Genomic DNA, 17201 nt, shown 5'->3' with positions numbered 1-17201 from the left:
GTCTCCTATCTCCTTCCTAGGGAGAGAAAAGTGGGAAGTACAGGCTAGGTATTTTAAAAGAACCAGAGCATTCAGGGTAATACTGCAAGCTTTGTAACTGTCTGAAAATGAAACCACTTCAGCATCTGCAGAAGAATGCCTCTTTTCCAGGAGCTCAGATAAACGGCAACTAACTCCCAAGCAAATTACTGACTATGACTCCGCTTTTTTCCAAAACTTTCAACCTGAGAAGCAAAGATAAGGAATGATTTGGTGAATACACAAGTTGACTGAGCATCTGAACAGCACCCATAGGCTCAGATTCACATCCCCTGCTACCCCTCCACTCTATTCATGCTGCTGAAGTCCTCTGCCCCTTACCTGCACAAGGGCCCCGACCCCTCCTGATTTCCCATTTCCCCAAAACAACATGAAGAAGACAGAGAAGCCAAACTAGGAGGCACATGGTTGCACCCCAGGATGCCTTCTCAGACCACGCAGGAAGGCTGTGAAGTGCTTCCATGCCCCAGTCTCCCACACCCTGTTGAGGGATGGGGATGAGGTGAGGCATTTTGTTGGATCAAGATCAAGATCAGCGTTTTTCTTCCATTAGACATTGTAAAGGATGGCTGGGCTTTTGGACTCTGAACTAAATACAAGCTTTGTAAATACAAGCACCTGTTTCTCAGCAGGTGAGCAAGAAACTCAGTGCTCATACAAAGTCAGAACTCTAGGAAAGAGCTCTCTAAGTCAGGGGGCTACCTTGGGGGGCATGTGGATTGCAGTGCAGCTTACCTAAGGAAAAAACTCATACACAGATCCCTGCCATCAACTTGAAACTGGTTTGTTCCTGTGAAATGCAAGTTTTCATAGCAGACTGTTGCCCAGCTTCTTTGAGATTTTTAAACACACAAATATTTTTTCATCAGAGAGCAAGTATAATGAAGCTCCTTAGTCATACTGCTGTAGTTTACAGAACACAGCTTTTATAATCCCAGTGCTGAATGCCTGTCAAAGCCCTGAAGCTTGCAGCATTCAAAAGAAAAAAAGCTCACAACCAGCCACTGTTAATGTGTCAAATATTTGATGTATGTGCAAGCACACACTGAACCGACTGGTTATCACCAAGCACTGTGGCAATAACAATGCCTACATACTTCTGGAAAGAAATACAAAGTTGTGGTGAACTTTTAACTTTAAGTATTTGTTCATGCTTGTTAGAGATACCAACCTGATTATCTCCAAGACTTGAGTCATATATTCATCCTTAGGACAAGAGCAATACTGGCACGAATTGGGGAGCTTGCTCTGTCCTGCTTGGAGGAGTCTTTAAGGCTGGCAAACATCCACCAACCTCTCAGCAAGAGGACCGAGACCTAAATCCTTTGAAACACTGTACTACACCCAATTATCATTCCCACAGAATCATCCTGATGTTTTATCCAGCAGCACTCATAATGATCTTTGAAAGCTCAGCTGCATATCAGGAGGACTTGTACTTGGATCAGTGGAGAACATTTGTCCCTCAGCAAGGGGTCAAACCTAGCTGACACCATACTGCCTGTTAAACACTAGAGCTGCTTCTCCCTCGTTTCCCCTTCCCTACCCCCTTGCAGCACATTTAAAGGGAAGGGGTAACAGGCCCGTCCAAATGACACACAGGACCCTACAAGGCACATGCTACAGCTACTGCAGCTTCAGGAGGACTCCATCATACTGCCTCCATCTCAGCTGCAACTGAAGCTGAAGAAGTTTCTCAGGTTTTGGCGAATGAGAAAATCTCCGTTAGCGTGCAGGGCAAAGAGCGACAGCACAAGACTACCCTCCAAGTAATTCTGGAACATGGTGAGGAGCACATGCAATAACAGGGCTGCAAAAGGCACCAGACTGGCCACTATCATGCTGCTGGCCCTTTATACCAATTTGCAAGTCACCTCTTCAAGTCACTGATTCCTGCAGTAGAACTCGTGGTTGAAGTTTCTATGAACTAGAAATCTTCATCCTATGGAAGCCTTTCACTACACGGGATGTAGGATGGAAGTTCAAGCTCAGCATTTAGTGCAGATATCTCCAAAGAAGCAGGCTATTTACCATTGTCTTTCCTGTCTGGTAAAAACTACACAAAAGCAGAACAATCTTTTTTTCACAGCTTACCTATAAGCATGAAAACTAGCCAGCATTAAACCTAAAGACAGAACACTTCAGACACAGCGTTTGTGGGAAATCATTACTCACTCATGGTTACTGATCGAGATTAGTTAACACATGATACATTAGCATACAGTACTAAAATCCAGGACTTGATTAGCCTAATTATTCAACAACAGCATTCCTCCATACTTTTGTTGACCCATTTTATCATCTAAAGCAAATTAGCTACATATTTTAATGTGTTTGCTAGAAATGTTATCCAAATACTCTCAGTAAACCATCAAACCAGTTTCCTGAAAGTCTTGTTGCCTGGCACCATAGTGTGGGCTAGGAGCCACTCTTGGAGGCAGCCGCCCTGCTTTGGAGTTTAACCATAAAGAAGCCATTTTGATGTCATGACCACAGAGGTATCTCTGGCACTGCCACTACTGGAACAGACACAGGGGAAAGAAAAGTTAAAAATGTGTGGTACAGTACAGGAGGAGATCCTGCTTGAGAATGCCAATAAAGCCACGACTAGAAGCCAGAGTGAAACAGGCACATTCAGAAGGGAAATTTAGCAAGTTGCCAACTGCTTTGTAAAAAAAGCTGAAGAACCTCTCTCTGTAACAGCTTGTTTGATGCAATGATTGTTTCCCCAGAAGACTAGAAGTAACAAGTCAAGGCAGGTATACAAAACTTTTTATTGACAACTGAACAATAGAGAGGAATGTCACCACTTCCCATTCCTCAGGAATGTCTCCATTTCACAGTCAGTCTGCTAAAAGTATATTTTCATGGTACCAAACGACACAAAGGCATGGAGCTGTCTGTAATCTCAAGAGAAGTGTTTGACCAGTGCAGTGCAAGGGACCGGCAGCGTGAGCGTGCAGCGGGCCCCATCACAACACGAACACGGCAGGCAAAGGGGCCGCAGAGCCGGCGGGCACCCAGCAGGCAGATGTCTCAAATCATCCCCACTAGTTCCATCTAAGGGCCATACCCAGCGTGCTACCCGTTCATCTTCTTCCAAAAGTGAATACTTTCTCCCCTCACTCCTCTCGCTTTCCCTGTCCTCAAAGATGTTAGTATTTCCAATTGAATGGTACTGCGTCAGACAATCTCTGAGCTTTTATATTTTGCTATCTCATAAAAGTTCATGCATGCACTTGAGTTTACTTTCAGAAGCTTACATTGACATAAAGGGGGGGGAAAAAAGTGTTATATAAGAATAAAAGAATTTAGTAGTTAATGCTAACAAACATATTTCAGTTGAAGATACTCCTTGTAATGCCATTTTTATAAAGTATGCATGCAGTCTACTTAAAGAAACTGCATGTCAAACTCTTAACAATTTCAAATACTCTGAAATGAAATTTGAGGTAAGCTTAAATTCTAAATAAAATATCTTAATTTTGTCTTTCACAGTACACGGAACTGGATATTGACTTCAATACAAAAGCACTCTTTCTCCTGTCCAAGTTTTCTCTCCCTGCAGAACTTTACTGGGACCTCTGTGTAGTAGCTTATACATTTCTTAACATTTATTGATTTAACGTGTTTTTACTTTACTTAGTGGATGTGCCTCTGGATGTGTAGACTGGTTGTTAAAGTGCTCTAAAATAAAACAAAAAAACCAACAAAAGAAAACAGCCCTCAAAAAAACCCACAACAGATGTGAGAATTTTATCTGAAGGACTTTGTACAGCATTTACAACGTCAGCATAAAACATCTGAAACATGAGCATTCCCTGCAGACTGATGCAGTGCAAGCAGTCTCATACATTAGACACTGCAATTCCTCTGGATTCAAGATGCACAATACTTACAAAAGCAACCCTAGAAGCACAGACAAATGCTGGTGGCTCTTCCTCTTCTTTTTAGAAACATAATTAAAAAAATCTGCATTACTCTTTCATAATTTAAATACATAAGTAATCTCACTTTTATTACTTCATGACAATGACTTCAAATTTACATTACGTACCGTCATAATAGCTCCATGTATAATACAGATATTTGCTGATATCCTGTCGGAAAATAAAAAAATCCCTCCACTATATAAAAAAAATAATACTGGAAAGACAAGAACACAGAACAGGGACTTGGTACAGACTATGATTTCAGTTTTATATCAACCACAGTTAACCCAAAATTAACAGATACACAGCGATATTCAAAAGCAGTGCAAATATCTTTGGAGGTTAGAATAGAATTATACTACAAGAACATAAGACAAAAGAAATTAAAAGGCAAGTACTTCAAGTACAGGAACCAGTCTCTGTGATTAGTCTCTGAACCAGTCTCTCCACCTTAGTGTTAGCTGTGACCTCCTTTTCCCATCTTACTTCTTCCTCTGAAACACATTAGCCAACATGGCACCAGATGTGGTCAGTTGGCCCATCTTGTTCAAAAACTTAGTCTTTGTATCTTCACTCACAAGGCTCGCTGCAATCGACATCGAGCTAGGGAAGTAAAAAATTTAGTGACAATATTACAAAGGAAAAAAGAACATTGTGCTGCTATTTAATAAGCAACTGAATTGTCTCTGCATTCTAGAGGTTTCAAGGTCACAAAAGAACAGTCTATCAAGAGCTGAAAAACCATCATCACCAATTACAAATTCACAGTACTAAATTAATTACCATGCCCTCACAGTCCTAGTGAAAAGTTGTAAATGATTTTTGTGCACACTTTTCACTACCTTTAGAAGTCATCACATTAGCATTTGTTAACTATTTGGCAATTGCTCCAGTGACAAATACCTCTGTGAAAGATTTGCTTCACCTTACTGGAAATGTCAATCTGATTTAAATAAGAACAACAGTACTGGTTCAGACCAAGGATCTACCCAGCCCAAGTATCCTGCCTCCAACAGTGACCATTAGCAGTCATGTAACAAACCCACGCCGAGTACAAACCAGAGACCTCTTTCCTTAACTCCCAACTCTCTTATTTTCCCAATGTTTTCATCTGAGCACAGTTTAAAAATTGGTGTGGACTGTCAATTTAGTAACTCCCAATGAATCTTTCCCTTACATTATTTGTTCAGCTTTTCTTCAATCAACTTGTGAATTTCTTGTAAACCCCACAGTGGGGCACTGAGTCCTCCTACGTCTGCCCCTCACTGAGTGAAGAGCTCTCTCCTGGTTGTTGTGAATTGACTCCTGCGACCGTTGCTTGAGCCTTCCTACTCCACACGTACCAGAAGACAATGAGGAGTTTACAATTTTCCCCACAAACCGGGCTAGGAGGAGCAATGCAATTCAGTGTTGAACCTACAAACTGAAACAACCTGGGACATGTTATAAGAAATTATTGCAATGATGCAAAATTAACTGACTGGGTTTTTTTAAATTTACAACATATCACTGAGCTTAACTTCAGATGAATCTGTTTCGCCTAGGACTAATCTCTCTCAAGACAGAGTGCAACAAGGCAAATGTATGATAGCAGGAATATTAATAAATATTCCATATTTCCTATATTTGTAGTTAAAATAGCAAACATTTTCCACCATTAGGGTCCACTTTACAAAACATTACACAAGAAATGTTCCCTTGTGAGCTCAGTGTGGATTCAGGGTTTCAAACTTGTACCCAAGATCACAAGATCTTTCTTACTGGCACAGGCCAGCTTCCAGGAACAGACTTTTCAATCTGCAAGGTTATGAACTGTTACACACTTCTGCATCAAGGCAGGTCAACTTCAAGTTAACTCCAAATTGCTTCAAAACTAGCAGGGATGCATTCAGTACTTTTTTCCACTTCAAGCCACAAAGAAAGGTGCTTAGTGGTAGTGAACTTGCACTATTTTAAAAGACAGTACTTGAAAAAACGAGGAAGCTCCTCACTAAAACTGTACTATGGATTTACAGATAGCTTAATTGTATTATAACTATATCCCTTCAAATATATCCCACATCCTTTCTACTTTTTAAGATGAAGAGATTCCCTGTCTTATGTACTTCCACAGCACCTAATGGACCTAGATCCTTTAGCTATGCCTCACATAGCCTACCTAAGAGTATGCTCTTAGGTTCTTTTTTCAGCACATCTACAAAGCATGCTCTTAGGTTCTTTTTTCAGCACATCTCCTGTTAATGGAACAGGTTATTCACATCAGTCATCTCATTTAAAATATTATTCACTGGTATTTTCTGAAAGCTCTGCAAAATTCCTCATTATCTAATGTTTTGTGCTTAAGCATCATTTTATTGAAAGTATGATGTCTGCATATTTCATAAAATTTCAAATTTTTTTTTTTGTTCCTATTTAGCAGCCAGTGATGAAGATATATAGCTGTCTTGGACTGATTTATAAAACTTTTTACACTAAGTATTTATTTCAGTCATAATCGCATAGCCAGACATCTTTGGCTTGTTTAAACACCTACAGTCAACTGAGGCATCCCATACTTCCAGCTGGTAAAACTTAGCAGGTAAAGTTACTATTACTGTAAAATGGATTTCTTGTGTCATGTCCCTTGATTTCATGAGAAAGCAAGGGCATATAAATTATGTAAATAACAGTTTATACTTGCCATCAGCTGGCTAATGACAAGGAGCTATTCCAGCCTATGGTGTATCCTAGAGTTTTGTGTAACTAGGGAAAATGATTTTGGAAATGATGGGAGATTCTAAGCATAGCAACATTAAGCAAATAAAACTGCTCACTTCAGGAAAGGAAGCTTAGCAACTGGTCACAAACTTGTAGTTTTAAGCAAACTGTGCTGTCATTATTCTTATGAACCTGAATAAGCTGGAGGAGAACTAGGAAATGTTCAATTGACTTTCAAAACAGTTTGGGGGGATATCAGCCACCTGATGTTAAAAACTAAAATATTAAGAACCAGAGTGTCATGTTTTCTATTATGTTACTGTAAATAGAAATACAATCCACAAGACTTGACATACTTCAAAGGTTAAATATGCCCCAAAAGGACTATCACTGTACAAATGGAATATTTAAACATAATAATTAAAACAATATGAAAAATAATTTGAGTCTCTTGTCTTTAAAAGTAATCAGAAAAGCCACCAAAGCAATAATGTATCTTGTTTGAAACCAGTTATCCTATAGAAAAGTCGTTGCTTTTACTGATTTAAAAAACAAGAGAAAAACCAGCCCACAAACAAAAATGAGTAAACACACAATTTTTGATCAGTGCCTAGACGACTTACATGCTATACAGAACTCTGCCTGTTTTATGGGGAAGCTTTAGGCCAAAAGAAACATTCACGATGGTCATTTTAGAAAAATCAGTTTGTAACAGAGTTGTTAGCCATGACTGAAATAATGTGTTAATTGCTGAAGAAAACACAAAAGTAACAAAAGTAGCTATCCAATATTTTAAAAGATAAAGTTTAATGTTTTTTAAAAACTATTTCTGTGACCTTGTATTATTTGATCAACCTTTTCTAACAGTAAGGGGCAAAGACAAGATAACCAACACCATCTTACGATTGCTTGTGCATCCCGTTTTATTTTTGTGCTTGCATCCTCATATTGTTAACAAAAATCAGTAATTTATCTCCTAGTTGCATTTAAATCCTTCATCAAAGACATATTTAACACTGAAACTAGGAACTGAAATTGGCAAGGGATTAGGAAGAAAAAGGAGATATTCTTGTACATGAAAAGGTCATTTCTTCATTGGTAAACTATTGTGTTAATTTTGTACACTAAAAGATTGCAACCATAGCTTGATTTTCAATAAGAAAGGGGAAGGCTAATTAAGGAACAAAGAAACATAAGACTTATCCGTTTCAAATCTTGAAGTTTTCAGTAGCTGCATTCTAAAAGAAAATACACTGGATGTTGTATCTTTGCATTTATCGGTCTGTGCAATAGCTTAATAGGACTAAATGTGATTTTAAAACATTTTCATAAGAGGGATTTAAAAGAATACAGATCAAGTCTTATACTTAGGTTAACATGTCTGCACCAACAGAAGTGGAAGCAAGGTGATTCTAAAACCCATATTAAATAAAAGTTCATCCCTCGAACTCTAGTCACTCAGAGAACAGCTCTGATGAAATGTTAATAGGTTAAAACATTTGAAAAAGGTAAATGCACATGCTTAAAAAGACAAAAAAAATATTTAAAACCTTTCCAATTGAAGAGTACCAGTTGAGAACTGGGAAGGGTTCAGCCAAGTAATTTGGTTTTGTAAAGCTTAGGTTTCACAGTTCAGTTAATACAGGTAAGGTAATAAAAAGCCCCTTCAGGTTAAGGTGAATGGTGTTCTTTAAAGAGACCAGTTTGATGTTGCATTTGCTGAATTCTGAGAGAGAAAAAAATTTTCTTCCAGAACATGTTTGCCTGAGAAGGAATCAATTTCATATTTTCTAATGGTTGCCCCTGTCAAGAAGTTGCTCAAGAAGTGTTACATTAATTTACTTCAAAAAAACATTTATAATTTATCTTATGTTTTATATTTAGATGCATACACTACTTTTATTTTTTCTTTATATAGCCAAAGTCTTAGGTGATGGTTTACTGCACAAAGAGTATGGGAGACCTTATTGCTCTCTACAAGTACCCAAAAGGAGGCTGTGGTGAAGTGAGGTGGGTGTTGGTCTCCTCTCCCCAGAAACTAACAGTAGGACAAGAGGAAATAGGCTCAATGTGCCAGGGGAGGTTTCAGTTGGATATTAGGAAGAATTTCTTTACTGAAAGAAACGTGAGGCATTGAAGAGGCTGCCCAGGGAGGTGGTGGAGTCACCGTCCCGGGAGGGGTTCAGAAAATGTGTAGATGTGGTACTTTGGGACATGGGTCATGGTAGTGTTGGGTTGATGGTTGGACCCAATGATCTTAAGAGGTCTTTTCCAACCTTAATGATTCAATGAAGAATTAAAATGAAAAAAGAATATTGGTTGGTCTGCTAATTTAAAAAAAAAAAAAAAAAAGTCCATAAAAACCCCAGGAGAGGAAATATTTGCAGATGCAACTGATTCTAATTAAGTCATTGCTTTGTGGAGGGATGTCCTTGCACAGGTTTGTTGGCCAGAGTCTACAGCAATTGCTTAGTACTCTATCTGCAAAGAGTCTGGCTGTTAATTCTGCCTTATCACGATGAACCCATTGGGTACCTACTACACGAGGTATATAGTACAGGGAAAACCTTGATCAAACTAATGTTTACATGCAAGAGTAGGATGGGGCAAATGGGTGTATCTTGACAAAAATCATTATTGGTAGGTTGTTTTCTGAGGAAATCACTGCTTTAAGTGCCAACCTTTATTATAGCTGAAGGCAACCAAAGCATTCACCATTTTTTAAAAATAAAAAGCAACTACACAGCTGCTGAAGAATCTGAAGGATACAGGAATGGGATGGGCATTCAGAGTGTGGCTTCTGGGAGGACACACAGGTAGGCATGCCAGAAAGCTCCGTTTAAGAGAAGGAAGAAAGGATAAAGGTAAACATACACAGCTTGAGCAAGTAACATAGTGAAGCCCTTGGAAAAAACACCAGCGTGAATGAATGCATTTTTGGGTCTTGACTGGCTATTTATGTTGCAAGCAAGGAACATGCCTGTGGAGTGATTAAGTCAAATAAACCTGTTCTTATTCTGTGAATAAGAAATATCTGTTTCATCATGAAAACAGCCACTCAACTGGAATACACTTAATACATTCTCTGCTTTGTAATATTACCACATGAAGAGGAGAAAGGACAGAAGGTGGCCAACAGTGCATTCTTCAGACCTTAAAGGTTCTGTATTTCTTCTTCCTTAGACAGGACTTCTATACGACTAGACAGAAGCAACTACGTTATTAGAGCACATACACTATGGACTGTGTTTTGTTGTAGAACCTGGACTTTTTTAATTTAAAATTATTTCACTCCCAACGTAATTTCTAGAACACCTTTAATAGTTGACCCGGTGCTCATGTCTCAAATGAATTCAGTTCTTACTACATTCATTATCAACTCCACCAGTAAGCAGGCTGATTACCACTAGTAAATCCTGAGACTGACTCTTTTTCCACGCCCTGTCTCTTCTGTTCAATTCTTGTACACCTTTCCTATTTCCATTGTTCTCAAACTACCACTTGCTTCCAGGATTTTGCCTGTGCTCTTTCAAGAAGTAAATTAGATCAATTTGCTATAGATATGGAAGGATGATATTAACAAGTTCCAGTAACTGTGTCAATTCCCACGGCAAAGTATCAGGACTGAGGACAGAGTCTCCTTTTCAGATAGCGACTGCTTGTTCTCAAACTCTTTCTGGCAACACTGCTAACCATTTATTAAGTTATATTGAGTCCATGAGAAGTTACCTGCTGGTATGATATCCCAGGCAACAAGCCAGCAAAAGAACATATGCACCTCATCACAATGATGCATAGTTTTTCAAATCTGTGGGTCTGTTAGCTTCTGTTGTTATGAGGAGGGAGAGACACTCGACCACCTGAGGCAAACTGATGTATAGACACCACGTGTCTGGTGCCTCACTGGAGAGCTGTTTACTGTGCATTTGTAGAGCGGGTGTTTCACTGAAGTGCAACATAGGTGGCTTCTTCCCAAGGCCAACACACTTCCTAAGGCATGTACTGACACAGGTAGGTAAGTTTATACATTGGAGAAACTGTTCTCGTGTGCACTAGTCACATGGAAGCAAAGACAGCAGCCTGGAGCAGGTCATAGGATCAGGAGCACAAGTAGTGTTCTCCTCTATCCCTCCAGCTGCAGGGAGTAATGAGGGAAGAAACAGGAAGACCCAGCAGATCAATACTTGACTCCAAGCCTGGTGTTAGCAGCAGGACTTCAGGTTCTTTAAACATGGGTCGGTTTACACAACACCAGGCCTGGTAGTGAGAGACAGGGTACAACTGTCTCAAAGGGGGAAAAAGACTTGCACAGGACTTGGCAGGGCTCTTTGAAACAGCTTTAAACTGGATTTGAAGGGGAAGGGAATCAACCAGGCTTGCTGGAGACCAGCCTGAGGGCAGCACATCAATGCTTGTGGGACAGGGAAGGTCCTTTGGCCTGCCTTCCCAGTGGACGTAAGGAATGGAGCACGTGTGATAGCAAAGACAGATGGGATACTGATGGGACAGAAATCACAGCAGAGTTGGGGAATGGTCAGGTAGGTACTGAGCCTTGTCCCCCACCCAAGAAGGTGACAAGATCAATAGCCCAACCAATGTGCATCTACACCAATGTACACAGCATGGGCAACAAACAGGAGGAGCTGGAAGACACTGTACAGCAGGGAAGCTATGATACAGTTGCCATGTCAGAAACACAGAGGGATGCTCTGCACAACTGGAGTGCTGCGCTGGATGTCTATAAACTCTCCACAGGAACAGGACAGGGAGGAGAGATGGTGGAGTGGCCCTGTAGATAATGATGGTGCTAACAGTTAAATGCAGTTGGCAGCTGGTCACAAGTGGTGTTCCCTAGGGCTCAGTACTGAGGCCACTCCTATTTAATATCTCTTTTCAATGATTTGGATGAGCATGTTTACAGACAACACCAAGCTGGGCAGAAGTGTTGATCTGCTTAAGGGTAGAAAGGCTCCAAAGAGGGACCTAGACAGGCTGGATTGATGGGCCCAGGCCAGAGGTATGAGTTTCAACAAGGCCAAGTGCCAGATCCTGCACTTGAGCCAAAACAACCCCAGGCAATGCTACAGGCTTGGGAGGAGTGGCTGGAAAGCTGCCCAGTGGAAAAGGACCTGGTGGTCCTGACTGACAGCTGGCTGAACATGAACCAGCAGTGTGCCCAGGTGGCCAAGAAGGGCAACAGCATTCTGGCTTCTATCAGAAATAGTGTGGCCAGCAGGAGCAGGGAAGTGAAGCACTTAGACCAAGCACTCCCTGCTTTCTCAGATTTGGGACAGAAATTCAATTACTGCTTTATACAGATGAAAAAATTAAAAACAAAGTAACATGGGAAAACAAGAATGTAATGCTATGATAGAAATAAAAATGTTTTACAATGTGTTTTACAATAGAGACAGGAACAACCACACACTGAAGTAAAGTTCCTAAATCTGCTTTCAAATACAGAATACCAGGATTTCTGGTCACAAGCCTTGGACACCATTATGGAATATACTCTGCAGATCATTACTCCGGAGGCACAGTAAAAAAAGAGAAGTGAAAGTCTTACCCCTGTGGTTCTTGGACGGTCTTGTTTTCCACTTTCTGTTCACACTCTTTTATCATAGAGCTTAAAATAACCTAAGATGTATAAGGAAGAGATAGACATGACATTTTTTCTTTCATATTAACACTCTGTGAGAAATCTACCCTGCAACTAATTCTGACATTAGCAGAACTCTTTAAAAAGTTTCTCTATAATTTTTCAAGTGCATTTAAATTCCAGCTGTCTAAAAATGTCTCATGACCAGAAACAACAAAACCATTCAAAATATTTGAAAGAAGAAAATGTCTCTGAAATGATTACAGGAGTTCATGTCTCCCTCCTGTCTCCCCTGGCTTTTTAACAGAGCTAAAGCAAACTGACTTATGTGACATACCTCCTTATCTTCCTTTTTTTCAGATACTTTTATTTATTAGTGATTAACTTTGACAAACTTTCACCTTCCCTGTGTTTTTCTTTAGAGAGTTTTCATCAAGTACCTTTAAAATTCATGCCTTTTATCAACATTTTGCATGAAAGAATAAAGCAAGGAAAGAAAAGAAAAAGTGTGATGGCATCCTAAGACAGAATCTTGATGGAAAGGAAGTGCTAAAGTGACCTTGGTACTGTTTCACTTGTGTCTGCCAATGCTTCTAAGAATCAAGGCTTTTCCTCTTTAGTTTCTGCAGAATATTTAGACAAAAAAAACCCCCACACTGACATTTACATTTCTCTAGCATACCAAAAATAAAGGAGTGATTCCCAACAGCAGGCTTTGAAAGAAACCATACAATCCATTAGACAGTGATATAACTTTGCCCAGAGCAGTGCTGTTTTAGCACATGAAGACAAAAGCATTTGGAACACTTAGGCAAAACAGTTGCAATGAGGAATGTGAAATTATGAACATAGATAGGTATATATACAGAAACACAGATATATATTTATGTAATCCAGTGCATAAATGAAAACTTTGTGTGCTCACAGCTCAGGAGAAAGCCAAGAACTTTGAGACACTAAACTTAAAATCTCAAAGCTACAAGAAACTAAACTGAACGGTGTCTTACCAAAACCTGAATACAGGAAAAACCCTAATTTCAATCTCTAAAATATCTATAAGTCACTAATGGTTAAAACAAAGTGGTAACTCTTCATTAATCTATTTATATACATAAAAAAGCCAGTTTCTGTCAAATCCCTATTAGCTAAAGCACAAAATAACCTTTTGAAACTGACCTGCAGATTCGTGCCACTGTTTGCCATTTCTCCAAAAGTATTACTGCAACATTTGCAACAGTTTGGGTCACAGGTGTTATAGACCCTTGAATGTTTCAGAAAGCAGCACTAGAACCTGCACAGGAGTCTAAGAGAACTCCAGCTCTTCCTGCTAAATTTGCTGCCCTTCATTTGCATAGAACATTATGCAAGTACTTAAACTCCAGAGTACCAAAGTCCAAGAGGAATACATTTGGAATTCCAGTGGAAAAGCAAGCTTTCCTTTATCAAAAGAAAACTGAAATGTCTAAGCACAGAATCATAACATCTGTTACTCAGCATTTCACCTATGCATTGGAACACTGCTACTGTTCTGTACAACTATCTGAATCTAGATGTTCTAAATATCAACAATATGAGACCTTGATAAGAGAGAGAACAATTCAGCATGGACTCAGAATGGAACCTAAAATGGGGTGAATAATTATTGTGAGTGACCAAAATAATGAGAAAAGGGTCAATTCTGTTTATGCAAATGTGTAAGTATTTGAAACAGTAAATCACACTTATTTCAGAAAACACAGTTGTAAGACAGAAGGCTTGAAAGACAGATCCTAGAACTGAATCTCAGAGGTCTCTGTCATGGTGTCTGCAAGCATCCTTGTAGCAAGCTGATTAAGCACCAGATTTACATTTTTACAGTAAAAACAGTAGTGAGTTTTCTAATCAAATGGAGCAGAAGTAAATATTTTAAAATTTGTTTTTCTCTGGCTAAAAAAAATAAAGCAGCACTTGGCATCATAACTGAAGCCAATTAATCACAGTGATGCAGAATGTGGCAAGAGAGCATTGAGAGATGTCTTTACTGATTCATTTTTAATCCTATTTAAGCCCTCATTTCCTTCTCTGGCTACAGACTAAAACTCAATCAACTAAGCTCTTTTGTTTTAATTCAGGTTATATTTTGAACTATGACCTTAAGCCTTAGAAGTTGCAGCAACTATTACACAAAAATTAAGTATCAGTATCTTTATCAGTTATCCTGTTAGTGAATAGGATAGAACAAAGAAAATGAAACAAAATCCAGCTTTTGCCTACTGCCACTTTCAGATACATTCTTAGACCTCCCAAAACACAACACATCTCACAGCTCTCTCAGATACAGAGATTCTATGATTCGATGATATTGTGGCCACTGATTTTAGTGTATTCTTGTTTTGAAGAAAAAACAGTAAGATCATTTCCTTTCTCATCCATCTACAAAGACCTTTGTTTCTAGATACATTTCTGACAATTCAATTTTTCTCTGCAGAGGTCCTCAGCTTAGAAATAGATATTTAAAGATTTTACTGTTTTTTCAATCATGACCTATTCCTTACCAAAAATAGGCTCAATGCTATGTCTTGATACCACTTACAAGTAGCTCTCCTTAACTTCTGGTTTTAAATACCACTACATTTCAATCTTTGTTGCCACCTGCACCTTGTATTGTGGAAACACAGCTGCTCACCTCATGCTCTGGAGAGAGATGTTCCATGTCAGTTCGTAAACATTTAAGTCCTGGTAAAAAGTGATTGACCATTAAATCCTCTGAAATAACTGAAAACCAGGTTGTTAAGATATCATAAGGATTGTCTTCTGATATTATACAATATTTTATCTGTCTTCTGATATTCTGATAGCTGTGTTATTCTACTGAACACAGAGACAAGCTACAGCAGCAAACCCCAAGAAAACTCAACAGCATGTGGTACTTCACGACTAATAAAGAAAAAAGATAGGAATTTAAATATGTTTAAGATATTTCATACATCCATACAATTTTTTTTCCCCCTCCTTAATTTGGTGGTTAAGATCAAGGACTTTGTTTTTGCAGTTTTCTGTTCTTTGTGCGTGTTTTTTTCCTCAGTTCCACTGTATTGGGTCTGGCTGAGATGGAGTTAATTTTCTCCACAGCAGTCCTCATAGTGCTGTGCTATGTACTGGTAGCTAGAAAGGTGCTGGTAACACACTGGTGTTTTGGCTGCTGCTGGACAGGGATGACCAGCATCAAGGCTGTCTTTCCAACATTCCTTCCTCAACCAGCAGACTCAGGGCAGGCAAGACCTTGGAGGGGGCATAGGCAGGGCAGCTAACCCAAACTGACCAAACTGATGTCTGCTCAGCAATAAAAGCTAAAAGAAAGGAGGAGGAAGTAGGAGGAAGGGCATTTATTATTATAAAGTTTGTCTTCCAGAGCAACCACTATGTGTACTGTCACCCTGCTTCCCAAGGAGTGGCTGGACATCCCCCTGCTGCTGGGAAGTAGTGAATAAATCATTTGCTTTCCGTTGCTTCTGTGCACAGCTTTTGCTTTATTGAACTGCCCTTATCCTAACCCATTAGGGCTTTTTTCACATCTTATTTTCTCCCTGCTCCATCCTACTGAGGAAGAGACTGATAGAATGGCTTGGTGGGCACCTGGCATCCAGACAGGGTTAACCTACTACACCCACCTTTTGTGAAAACCTCTTCTTGATACTGAGCAGGTCATGTTTTACATCGTACATTCAAAGACAAACTTAGTTACTTCTCAAGTATTCATCTTCTCCCCCCAACAGAGAATTAAGAGCTAAACTTCTCCTAAAAAAAGGATACAACAACAGGAAAGAGCACTGTAGGACTCAAACAGGTGAGTGGCAATATCCAGTCTCTTCGAATCCACCGACTGCTGGTTGTTGACCAAGGCTAACTTGTGCAAGTGTGGAATGACAACTGCAAGAGTGAATACTGGAGTAAGTATTTGAAATTGCTTTCCACAGACTTAGCATTAAACAGTTTCAAAGTGGCAATCACAGGCATCTGAGGCATCACACATTAGTGGGGAATAAGAACTGCAAATAATGGCATTTGATGAGACTGCCCTTGCAGATTTAACTGATCAGCTCAAACTTGAAACAACACTGTGGTAACACCCACCTAAAACAAAACAGTACCTCAGAATGCCTTTGAAATAGTAAAAGTTTATAGAAAATATTTTGCAATATCATCACTCTCCTGCTGCTAAAGCTGTCTGAAATATGCTATTTTATAAATACAGCTGATAAGCTAGTGACAGAGATGGGCATGTCAGGAGAAACCTTCCCAGCCTACAGAAGAAGCCTGTCTAATGAGTTTAGTCTCCTAAACCAGACACCTGCTGTTGGGAGGCATGACAACTTAACTTCTCTCTTCCATGTGCTTTACATTTCGGAGCCAAGAGAATGAGCTGTTTTGTTAATCTGGGATGCACCCACATTGAGGATGTATGGAATGCTGGAAATTTACATGCCAGCAGGGGTTGAAGCAATGGGGTAGGGGAAGGAAAGCATTTTACATGACAAGCAATTCAAAAAAGACAACTTGAAATTTGCTCTGCAGCAGAGTGACCAGTCCCCTCCAGCTCTGAAATCATTCCTCACCATGTGCTGGTGTTCTATACAAACACATCTGTGTTACGTAAAGTGAAAATTTTATTAGCAAAGTCTTAAATACTGGGACATATCAAACTCTGAAAACAAGAGTTTTCATCAAACTTTTTGTGAAGACAAAAAAAATCAGTATAACAAGTATACTGCTAGCTTTGGGATGGAAAGAGGAAGACTATCTTCCCACTGATGCAACTTACATTCATCTCTAAATCTAGGCTCAGCATTAGGTCCAACTCTTCCAAATGTTTTTATGATTTCTGTATGTAGAGAATGTTGGTCTTGATATTGAGGGTCTTCCAGAAAAGATGCCAGCTGCATTTTCACTCTTTC

The 17201-nt window shown here is 39.4% G+C and overlaps 1 protein-coding gene across 1 annotated transcript; it reads right to left on the bottom strand.

The window, feature by feature from the left end:
- Positions 1 to 3781: 3781 nt before the first annotated feature.
- LOC103771746 (lisH domain and HEAT repeat-containing protein KIAA1468-like) lies at positions 3782 to 17163 on the bottom strand. The gene is made up of 5 exons (XM_008939057.1): positions 17069 to 17163; positions 16060 to 16176; positions 14933 to 15021; positions 12235 to 12305; positions 3782 to 4574 (listed from the first exon to the last, which is right to left on the bottom strand). The coding sequence occupies exons 3-5, from the start codon at positions 15002 to 15004 to the stop codon at positions 4454 to 4456; spliced, it is 264 nt and encodes an 87-aa protein (XP_008937305.1). The 5' UTR covers positions 15005 to 15021; positions 16060 to 16176; positions 17069 to 17163; the 3' UTR covers positions 3782 to 4453.
- Positions 17164 to 17201: the final 38 nt, after the last annotated feature.

This window comes from Merops nubicus, unplaced genomic scaffold (assembly GCF_000691845.1).
Source record: "Merops nubicus isolate BGI_N331 unplaced genomic scaffold, ASM69184v1 scaffold1564, whole genome shotgun sequence".
Classification (NCBI taxonomy): Eukaryota; Metazoa; Chordata; class Aves; order Coraciiformes; family Meropidae; genus Merops; species Merops nubicus.
Note: the sequence above shows the minus strand (reverse complement) of the source record. Positions and strands in the feature narration are given on the sequence as shown.